The sequence below is a fragment of the Capsicum annuum genome, chromosome 10, assembly GCF_002878395.1.
Source record: "Capsicum annuum cultivar UCD-10X-F1 chromosome 10, UCD10Xv1.1, whole genome shotgun sequence".
Classification (NCBI taxonomy): Eukaryota; Viridiplantae; Streptophyta; class Magnoliopsida; order Solanales; family Solanaceae; genus Capsicum; species Capsicum annuum.
The window spans coordinates 113,213,296-113,225,546 of NC_061120.1; the positions used below are offsets into that span (position 1 = coordinate 113,213,296).

General features: G+C 34.5%; 1 protein-coding gene across 1 annotated transcript in view; it reads left to right on the forward strand.

Annotated features, from left to right (window-relative positions):
* The window catches only part of LOC107845728 (coiled-coil domain-containing protein SCD2-like), a 166,026-nt gene that overhangs the window by 29,538 nt on the left and 124,237 nt on the right, over positions 1-12,251 (forward strand). The window contains exons 9-13 of the mRNA XM_016690199.2: positions 697-771; positions 872-919; positions 1,004-1,064; positions 4,544-4,657; positions 4,743-4,864. Coding sequence (XP_016545685.2) covers positions 697-771; positions 872-919; positions 1,004-1,064; positions 4,544-4,657; positions 4,743-4,864 — 420 coding nt within the window. The remainder of the gene's footprint in view (positions 1-696; positions 772-871; positions 920-1,003; positions 1,065-4,543; positions 4,658-4,742; positions 4,865-12,251) is intronic.

The following is a 12,251-nucleotide window of genomic DNA, read 5'->3' on the forward strand; positions in this document are numbered from 1 at the left end:
TTCAATTTGTTTGATGATATTTGATTAAAAGTTAAAATTATAAAGTAAAAACTTTTGAAATTTTAATACAAAATAAGTCGTAAATATTGTGCGACTATAAATCATGAATCTAACTCTTCTCCACACACATTGTCTCAATTTCCTCAAATGTATAGGTAGAGGAGTGGTATTTGTGTTAGGATTTTTGCCCTAATTTTTCTTTTTCAAATTTAAGTTATACTTTTTTCTTGAAAGAAAATAAAAATAATATCATAATTACTTTTACTTTCTTAAAAGAAAAATATATATGAAAATATAAAACTTTGTCATATTTGGTCATCAAAGATTTTTGTTTAGGAAGATATTTTCTCTCAATAATTTTATACTTTTTCTAATATCAATTTTCACTTGTAACTCAATTGGCCGAATCATATCGATTAATATGTTTTAGTATGTTGTTTCTTTGGCATCCCATTTATCACTGCTTTGATTTGCAATTAATAACTTCTACATGACGATCAACTAATTTCGAACCCAACAATTTGTCCTATTCAATTTTCAAGGATCTAGATTACATTAACTTAAAGGTATCTTAACTACAATTAAATTTATGTTTTAGTGCGAAATGTCACTATTCCAAGTGTGCACTAGAGAAAATGGAGAGGAAAGTTATGGTTTTAATTCGAGCGGATGAAATTTAGTCGTTGTACTTCACAGGCTGCTCTAAAAGTTGCAGCACAAAGTCATGGTGGAAAGGGTGATGAGCTTGCAGCTCTTCGAACAGAAGTTGAGGTATGTTTTATTTCTTCTATGAGGAACTATAACGAATTATTATTATTCCTATCCTATGTAAAGAATAGCATAAGACTTTTCTGTTGTTCGTTTTGCACAGTCCCTGCGAACTATGACCCGAAGACTGACGCTGAGTCAAGAGGAGATGGTATGTATGTGTAATTATTTTGTGGACAATTCCTATTTAACTTTCCTTTTGCATACTTATGTAATTCACAGTTTCATACCTTAGGAAGAGGTCGTTCTCAAGAGGTGTTGGCTCGCACGCTATTGGACTTTATGCCAAAGCTATGGTATACATACTTATTTTATTTTCTTGCTACCTGAAAAATTTTATTGTGGAAGAGGCTCACACATCATGTGTGTGTAAGGGTATGTTTTTTAGTTTAAATAACATAGTGGGCTCCATAATTTTATTTATCAACCAATTTTATATTCACATCCCCCCCCCCCCCACCCGCAAACACTTACCCGTCTTCTTTACACCTTTTTTTGTTCTTCACTCATGTTTTTCTCTTTTTTTCTTCCCCTCGTTCTCCTAAATCTTTTCTCCCTATTTTCCCTCTATGATAAGGAAATTGATTTTTTTTCCAGTAAATTAAAGCTTGTTAATTTTTAATGTTGTTTTTGAGATCTTATGAGTACTTTAACGGTGTCTTTGAAATCTTATGAGTACCTTAAAGACAAAGGTGAAGTTTAAAAAAATTTCTTATCAATTTTCAGCTTTATGATGTCATTATACGTTCCACATAAAAAGAAAAACTGAATCTACAAAGTCGAAAATTAATTTAATATTGAATATATACAGAGAAAAAATATATATTTACTTGACACACAAACAAAAGAAATTACAATGTATCAAGAAACATTTAAATTTTACATCAATTTTCATAAGTTAAGTGTTGAAAATTCGTTGTGAAGTTTCAAAGTTGGTCTGAATCATTAGAAAATAATGAAAAGAGAGAGAATAAGAAGGGAAAGAAGGAAAAAGGTGAACGAGTGAGGTCTGGTAATCAAAAAGCGTGGGCCCCAAAATTTTTCCTTCATTAAAAATGTACTCACACACATACGACGTGGTCAGCCTCTCCCAACTTAAAATTTTTCAGCTAAAAATGGCCTGCTTGGCCTTTGTTTCCAAAAAAATAAATAAAATAAAGGTAAAACCATAAGCTATAAAAATTATTCTTAAACCACAATACATAAAAAGTTTAAATTTTACGCACCGTTAATATATTAATATTTTTACATCACCAGTAACTTTAACCTGCTATAGCAGGTCACTTATTTTTCCCTAATTTTTTTTTCTTTTTTTAAAATAAAATTAAAAAACTCCCCTCCCCCCCCCCCCCCTCCCCTTTTTTTTTTATATCATTTGTTTCCATCTAAAATAATTATTTCTTTTTCTCTCTCAACGTTTTTTTACCACCATAATCCTATTATACTGATTTGTTATAAGATTTTCAATTATACCTTAAGTGGTGAATTTTACATGCTAATGAATACTGAAAAAAATTACTACAATGTTGATATTAAAATTGAAATTATTAAGAGTAAGAGAATAGTCACAAACACTGTGTCATGGCAAGCCACTATCTTGAAAGCGATTTCGGCCCGACTCCAGTGCAAATTCTTTTAGCGGGTTGCTCCCTAAGGTTCCCCAACTACTTCCAAACACGTGCATTGTAGAGAACTGATGAAAGGGAGAAAGTATTTTATTTTCTATGTTTTCTTCATCTTTAGTTCTCAAATGATGTTCCTTAAATAGGTAATCATTTACGTTTCATTCATCAAAAGAGCGAAAGAAGACACACAAAGTTAATGTACGTAATATAACATTACTCTTGAATTAATGACAGAGTCATAAAGACTATTAATTTTCAAGACTTCTAAATGTCTCTTCATTCACAAAGTTACATTTAATCGTCATTTGAATGAGTGTAGATTTATGAAGTAATAACTCTCACATCCTACAAACTCTTATGACTTACGGATGTTCATACAAATTTATTATAGAGAGTTATGTAAGTTTTTAATCTTTGCATTAATTAAGAAGGAATTATCCTTCAATGAAAATGTATCCAGAAGAGTTTTTTGACTATCTAAGCTTCACGTCTCTTAAGCCAAAAATTGTATTAACTATTTTACCATTCGCCAAAAGGTATAGAATTTGATGGTACAATCTTTTCCTGAAAGTGTTTGTTCTGCATCTTTTTTATGATGTTCAAACAATTGGTACCAATTACAACTTAGCTTCTAATAAGCTCTCACTATCAACAATTAGATCGGTTATGCTAGTAAATAAGAAAAGAATCTAAAATTTATTTAAAATATATGATGACATACCACTAAGAAGAAGAAACTTGTTGTAGCCTTTGAAGCTTACTTAAAAAAAAATAAAATTATAATGTCCCAACCTTTGATGCTCACTTGAATCGATAAAGCATACAAATATATTCATAATCATCTTAAATTTGGAAAAGAAAATAATTTGGTTATGGAAATAATTTTGGTTATGAAAATAATTTTGGTTGGAATCAAGTAGGATTCTAGTTGCCATGAATATTTTTTTTTGGGAGTATATTATTGATATTCTTTTTTTACAGTAATAACTTTTAAAAATAAATTATTGTAATTAAATATCACTAATATTATCTGATGATGCAAAAAACGGATACACTAACCGTGCGAATAACTTTCTTCGGAGAAGTGAGAGGTGATATTTTCTCATCTCTGTATTTGTAAGCATTTTTAAAGCACTTTGTGCGCCTTATTACTCAATTGGTTCATTCTATTTTGTATACCATGCCAGGTCCCAGCTAAAAATTTTTCTGAGGGTTCGAGTAAATATTTAAGGGGTTGTTTGGTACATTCATGGGATAAGTAAGAATATCTCGTGAGGTGAGATATTTTAGGGGATTATTTTATCCCTCTCCCTCATGCAATAGTAATTTCATCATTTTAATATAAATGGTGGAATAAAATAATCCAAAAATTTAGTAATAATACTTTATGTCAAACATGGGATAAAGTTAATCTCAAACTTTATCTCGAGATTATTTTTCTTATCCCTTTAACCAAACGACCCCTAATAGTCTTTTTTCTTGTTAACTTATTGACCAAGGCAGGTAAAAGCCTATTGGCCAAGGAGTATCAAGTGGACGGTTTGGTTGAAGATTCATGAGCGGATTAAAATGAATTGAGTTAATAAATTTAATGTATTATTGACCTGTCCAAAAAATACTTGATTTGAAGAATGGGTTAAAAAGTGAATGCTGACTCAAGCCGTTCAATTCTTATTAAATTCTTTATTTGTTCATTTAGTCTTTTTAGTATCTAATAAAACTATATTCTTTAATATAGCTATATATAACACATCAGTTTTTTTTTTAAAAAAATGTCTTTTTAAAAATACTTTCTATGAGTCATTTTGGGCTACATATCACCTAACTTTAATGAGCTAAATTTGAATGAGCTAGTAAAGGGGTTGGTCACAAATTTGGACGGAGGTTATATTTTTACGGACTAATTTTTCTACCCATACATTTAATTTTTTTTTATGTTGCGAAAAAAATTTCATCAGAGAGTGAATGTCCAACTAATTTTCTTAAAATGCTGGCTTTCTATAGAATATTCCAAAGTGACATGTCTTGAACAATGATGTTATACATCTAGTGTTGTTCAAGCGTTTTAGACAAAGCAACAACCAATACTGATCATGCCTTTATTCACAATTAATAATTTGGGCTATTGATGTAACTACAACCTGTTGCAGGTATTCACACCGATATAGCTGGAGCTAAACGAGAATACTGGTCATCCCTAGCTCCTTTATCACTGGAAGTTGTGTTGGAGGCAGGCCAAAAAGCTAAAGATGACAACTCATTACGTGAGATAAAATAATTTTTCTCTTTGTCAAAAAAAAAAATGTAACTTAAAAAGTACACCTGGTTCTTACAATAAATATTTTGTAGTTTACAACGATCCAGAGGATAGAGACACACTTCCGCATGATTTGAATGAACTTTCGGGAGATGACAATGTGGAGAGCATGCTATTAGTGGATAAAGCTCTTCGAGAACTCACATCACTCAAGGTGATATACCCAAGCTCTATATTCTACATAATCCTCTACTCTTTTAAGTTCTTTTTTGTTTTGTTGGATTATTTCTATTAATATTAACAAATTGATTGATAGACCACCTTAGACATAAGGTCACATAGTTTTTGAGAAAATGTTTTCCCCCGCAACAAACACATCAATAACCAGTCAGCAATGCTCCAACAAGACTTCATCTCTACTGTTCCTCAATCTAGTACTACAAAAATTTAACATAATCTATAATTTTTTAAGAGAAGATGAAGAACTATGCGAATCGCCAACTTAGAAATCTGGTCCAAAACTAATGTATGTAGTAATGAACAGTAATAAGCAGAAAAAGCAACGTAAAGAAGACAATGTACAATTGTACACACAATATTTTACATGGAAAACTCCTTCCTCAAGGGAGTAAAACCACGACCTACCACGTAGGATTTTCAACCACTTCACTATCTTCAAGCAAACTCAAATACAGACTCCATGGTTCAAGGATTAACCTCTTAACCCTTAACAACTTGCAATAACTCTATTACAAGATTCTAATGCAATAACTCTATTGCACTTACTGAAATAGCTAACTCTAACTGAATCGAAACCAAGCTAACTCTAGCTGACACAACCAGCAACAAGACCGCACTATGACCACACCTACAATCTATGGACAAGAGCAGTAGGTTGAAGGTTTACACACCACAAAACAAAGACTCAAATACAAAAAGAGCTTAAAACACAAATGGCGACTGAGCAGGTCCATGTTGCAAGTAAAGCTTTGGTTGATAAATTGCTTCAAAAGAGATTTGGAGTTGTTTGCATATGGAAGCTTAGGTTTTCTTATTGTAACATATTGCATATATATGAGATGAGAAAATCTAGGACTCTTCTGATTGGCTGGAGCAAAAAGGTACAACAGCTTTGTCACTAACTTCCTGCCGTACGGTACTTTTCAAGCTTTATTGCTGACTGAGTGTATGAGATATAGACGCGAAGAACCTGGTCCCTAAGAATTTGCAATAATCATCAAAAGTCTCTTCATGAACCAGGTCTCAAGGGTGATGGTTTATGTAACGACTCGAGACTACACCCTGGGCGCCACACGGTGCTTACAACCCCGAAGGACCACAAGCTAATCCATGAATGATATCTACTGTGAGCACTGAACAATAATACTAAAATAAATGCAAAATAATAGACTGAGATGCCATAAGGTTCAAAACATCTAAAATACTGGTAAAATATAACATCTGAGATAATATCTGTAAAATTAAATACTAATTGAAACTAGTTTGAAAAACTTCTAACTGAAACTGTCTGGAAGTAGAGTTGATGGGAAAATCCCACAGCTAACTCTATCTACTAAAACACTGAGTCTACTGAGATAATAAAATAAAAGAATGTCCTCGAATGATGAGGACTCACTGCTAAAAATACTGTTGCTGGCTGAATCTTAATCTACTATGCGTGGTTGGGTACCTGAGCGTTTGAACCTATGATATGAAACATCATAGTGCAGAAAAGTATGTGTCAGTACGTGGGTATGTACTAGTATGTTAGATGAGGTAAGACTGAATGCAAGGGCTTATATGTATAAATAGTAACTAACTAATGATATAGAGTAACTGAATATAAGTGTACATGGAAAATCTGCAAGTACTGTGAATACTAAGTATGCAATACTGTGCATATACATGAATACTGTAACTAAACTTTTCTGAAGCTAAGTACTGAGTTTGATAATCTGAGATTACTGATACTGGTTGACTGTATCTGACAGTCCTGACTCTGTAGAATTGAACTGAGTTCTATTCTATAGAGTGAGATTGAAACTATGGGAGGTAATCATCTAATTGACATACCCCAAATAAGATAAGATAACTGAGCTGGGGTCCAATCTGAAATCCCAATTGGAAGGGTGTCAGTACCATGCCACGATTAAAGACAACTATTGTGGAGTCAGTCCTAACTAGCGGGTGACCCCTGAAATCAATCCTAAACTAGCGGGTGATCCCCGAGTACGTCAGTCCTATCTTACGAGTGACATCTCATAACGTACGCTGGCTACGTAGTTCTGGGACTTAGGAATTACTTTTAGGGACCTAGTCTTAACTAACGGGTATTCCTCCATTCCTAGGCTCGCTCGGTGCTGAATCCTACTCCCAACTGAAAGACACTGAACTGAGTATACTGAACTGGACTGGACTGATATGGAGATTACTGAGTTTCCTAAGTTCTGTAACTGACTGAGTTCTACTGAGTTCTATAACGGACTGAGAGTACTACTGATCGTGACATAACTGATACTATTCTGTAACTAACACTGGCTCTAGATAAACAGCTAAATTATCGGGTATTAAATACCCCCAGGACTCAATAGCATGAAAAGTAAAGCAAAGCATAACTTTGAATAACATATAAATGTTCACTTGGTCATAATTATTCATAGAGACATTTCATCAAACACTTGTAATGCATTAACTTGTACATGAATGGAGAACACATGTTAACATGCTATAATGGCATTGTTTCATTCTCATAGATAATTTATCAAACACATGGAAAGCATAATTGGTACATTAAATCATAAACACTTAGGGTTGACATAATTACAACAATCAACTTGCTCATTGAAGGGCTTATCATGAATATCATGTAGTTTAACATATATTAGGATCAATTCTTGGAACTTGTAACCTAGATCATGGATTAAAATCAAAATAACATCATAGGCACCTTAATCAATTTGTAAATTCAAGGGTTTATCAAGATAATCAAATATTCTTCACACTTGCTATTCAATTTCAGAAAAAACATGCACTTAAATCATGGATTGAGACCCAACTAATATCATGAACATGAATTCAATCTAATTCAAATACGAAAATCATAAATACACAATCTTTGTACTTCAAAAAATGATTCTTGAACTTCATGGGTAGAAGGGACCCATGAGTGAACATCTAAAATACCTTAATTTGTGAGTTTTCTTAGAGTTCTTGGAGAGATTCTTGGTATTGACCTTGATTTCTTGAACTAGGGTTTTTGCCTCTTAAGAGAGAATAATTTTGTTCTTGAGAGAAATTGAGGAAAAGTGACATAATAGGGTATTTAGGGCATAATTTCATGTTTAAAGGCTAATCTGAGTTATGGAAAAAGTCTAAGTTGCCCTTAGGATTTAAAATCCCGTAACTGAAATGCAAATTAAAGCCTCATCGCGATGCGGTGACTGGGTTATCGCTATATCCACCATGGCATAGTGGAATTGCGGTGACTCACTAGTTCGTGACAGTTGTCAATTTGAGCCTCACCGTGATGCGGGAAAATCGCGGTGAGCTACTGGAATTTGACAAATATCAAAATGGCCTTCAGCACGATGCGATCGCAGTGAGCCATTATTTTTACATAAACTTGTCCTAATATTTAGCTGAACTTTTCTAAGTCGGGGACCCCTTATCAAGCTTTAACAGAATGAGCTAATCTTAGGATTTTGCGGGGTCTTACAGTTTGCGTATCATAAAAACTAAGGACTTAACAATTTCTCCCTTTTTAATGATAACAAACCCATACTCCACTCTTTATATGATCTATTAAGAGTCTTAATGCTTCTTTCTACCAATGATATCATCATCTAAATATCCCTTCCTCCTATCACCAATACCTACCTATGATAATTTCCCCTACGTATAAGGGCCTGGTCCCTAGTGCTAACACATACATATACCTCATCTTTTTTTTGACACCATTAAAGAGATAAAACAGTAAACCACATAAAAGATAAACACAACATGTTAACTCATGGCCATTAAGACTACACTGACTTAATTAAGTAAAATCAGAGAAAGAGAGAAAAAAAGATAACATCAAATACAAAATATTCATTAATCATAAAAGCCAGTATCATACAATGTCCAAAACAAGACTATGATAAACCAAGTACAAGGTACATACCACGATAATAGAGCAAGAATAAACAGGGCTTAAAAGAAGAAATATGAAGAAAAAGACTTAAAAGAAGGGGCTTAAGATGTCAGGGCACAACAGGGATGAAGTTGAACAGTTATCAGATAGAAGGACTAGAAGTAGGACCAGACAATTCGCAAAGCAGAAGGGTAATTCTTTCATTTTCATCTGTATGGTTCTTTAAAAGTTGCCGAGTCAAGTCCTCAACTTCAGCTTCCAATTTCTGAACTTTAGGATGCAATATTTCATTCTTAGTATGTAGGCTCTCGCTTTCACCTGGTCCCTCCACCTGCACTTTCAAGAGGTCTACCTTCACAGTAACAATCTTTGCATTTTTTTGCGTAGGGTGAGCAATCATCTCTTCCAACTCACCAGTCAACCTGGTCTGATCTTCAATCAAGTCTGCCACCATAGACTTCGACTTCACTTCACTCCTTCTTGGAATGCACTCATTTTTCTCCAGGGTGGACAATGTGAAAATTTGCTTAATAGACCCATCTTTCCCAGGGTCATACTTGAAATCAAAATATGGAAATACTCTATTCAATAGAAACCCATAGGCTAGCCCATGCTTACCATAATTTGCCATCATCACCTTATGCATATACTCTATTATAATAGTAAGGAGGTTCATATGCTTAAACTTTGTTAGAGATTCCACCAAGAATAGGCCGGGACCGGTTACAAAAATGCATTTCTCAGTGCGCCAAAGGAGATCCTTTCTTACCAACTCAAACAAAAGTTGATATTCTCCCTTGAGCGGCTTCTTTATTACTGAGTTAATGTTTAAATAATCCAACTTGCCGATAAGTCTTAAGAATTTATCTGAATTATACTCATCCTTCAAGGACTTGGTGCCTTGAGTGGGCACTCCCAACACTTTAGCCAATACTTGCCATCAAGAGTAATATTCACATCATGCACTTGACGTGTCAAATAGAGACCATCATTAGAGAAGGTGAGGTTGTGATAGAACATCCTCACTTTATCTTCATGAAGAGTAAGAATAGGGGGCTCACATAAGTGTTCCCAACTTTAAAACTTTACTATCTCAACCAACTCAGCCATACCCGACATAGTAGCAATCTCTGGGTTAAACACACATGCTCTCAAAACTTTTTGGGTCTTAAGTATTTCTTGCCTTACTTCTCATGTCAGAACCTTTCCTTTTTTCTTTAGAGGTACACTGGACCCTTTAGCTGGTCTAATAGCTTTGGGACTAGGACCTATTCCATTGGAGCTTTGTGACTCCTCTCTCTTTCTATGCTACTATTGGTGGTTACTAGTTTCTTGATCAACACACCCTTGGTCATTTTTTTCTTTGGTGAAGGAATAGTTCCAGCTTTAACTTTAGCCCTTTGAACGACCACACCTTTTGCTACATTCTCATCTACTTATTCTTAGACCCACTTTCACTTTTTGTTTCTTTGGACTCCTCCATAGGCACCATATATGGTACGGGTACATCAAACTTAATGATAACCCTTTTCTTTAATATCTTCTTATTTTGTGTGCTACACTTACTCTCAACCAGGGCAACCTCCAATAATTTTTGAGAGCTTGACTTGGTCTCATAAACTTTACCAGCTTTTGGTGGAAGCATACCAATGGGTAAAACTCATTGTTTAGGCACTTTACACTTTAATGATGTCATCACTATCCAACTGTTCTCCTTCCCCCACTGGCTTATCGGTTACTTCAAGTGAAGGCAACATAATTGTACTTTTTTTAACACCCTCAGAAGGATCATTTAGTCATCTTCATGTAAGGAATCCAAGAGTGTTTCCTAACTTGGGAGGAGTGAGAGTACCAGTTTCATGAGGGGACTCATCACTTAAAGCAGTTAAACCTTAAACCACAATCTCTTCACTCAAGGAAAAAATATTTAAATATTTTCCTTTTTCGGTTGAGAGATCTCCATCTAACATATATTTGTCCATAACTTGACTCTGCAAAGGAATTGCTAGAACAGGTTCCTCAGTGTAGGGATTTTGGATGTAGACACTGATAAGTGAGCTTATGGACCAGGTTATGCAGATAATTTAGGAAAGGTCTCAGATACCCTATCAATAAAAATAGAGACCTTAGGAGTAACAGAATGGATATATATACTGACCACTATATCAAGGAATGATCGCAGTATATTTTGGACATTTGGAGGGATAGTGGGCATGACACTGCTTTGAAGCAATGAGGAAGGAATTTGATAGGATACAAAAAGATTTTGCAAGTCTATATTTGGAGGAGGTGGAGGAAAGGAAACTTGAAGAGGATTTTTCTTACTTAGAGAAGGAGATAAAGGTGATGAATGAGACATGGTGGATAAATTTCTTAATCATTATGTATTTGAAGGAATATAAAAAGTAAAAGAGCAGTTTAGGGAAATGCTATAGTAAGGATATGAGAGAAAATAAGAGTAGAGAGAATTAAAGATGGGGTTTAAATAGAGAGATGATAGAATAATTCAGAACTTAGGGCTGTGAGAAAGTGATGTGTTCGGTCAGATGTGGGTGACGTTTGGGCTGAAAGTTTTCTTTTGCATCTTTTAGGACAAGACGAGAAATATGCGTGGCATACCTGACTCAGATTTTAAAAAGACTCATTAAGAAACAAGCCATGATACTAATCTTACGAGGGACCTGGTCCTTACATAATTTCCTGATTACTTGTGCCTGAAGCTATGTCATCCTACTCCTTTATTTTCTTCTCCTTACCATAGGTGTATAGCTGCAAAGATATGAGACTGACTTAGACATGTATAACATTATGTCACATAGATACCAGCTTACTATATCAGTGCCATCTTGGAGAAATCAAGAATACAATATGTGATAAATTTGCCCTCATCTTCAAATTGGTCCCTGCTAAGTGCTTTAGTAAAGATATCAACTATTTGGTCCTCAGTGTTGCAAAAGGCCATTATGATCAGTCCCTTCTCTACATTGTCTTTGAGGAAGTTATGTATAATATCTATGCGCTTAGTCCTCTTGTGCTAAACAGGGCTCTTGGCCATATACTGCACTAGTGTTGTCATAGAATAAGGGAACACATTCTCATAGAATCTCAAAGTCTTCAAGTTGTTGGTTGATCCAGAGCAATTGAGAACAACATGGAGTAGTTGCAATATATTCAACTTTAGTAGTGAAAATAGACACTCAATTTTGATTTTTGGTGCCCCAAGAAATCAGAGAGGACCCTAAGAAATGAGCCATTCCTAGGTACTCTTCCTATCAACCAGGTACCCATCATAGTCTGCATCTGCATACCCGCCTAAATCAAAGTTGTCATAAGATAAAGGAAGACCAGGCAGGGTTCCTCTGAGATATCTTAGAATTCTTTTGGCAGCCTTCAAATAAGATTTCTTTTGACATGCTTAGAATTTAGCACATATCCCAACACTGAATACAATATAAAGCCTGCTAGTAGT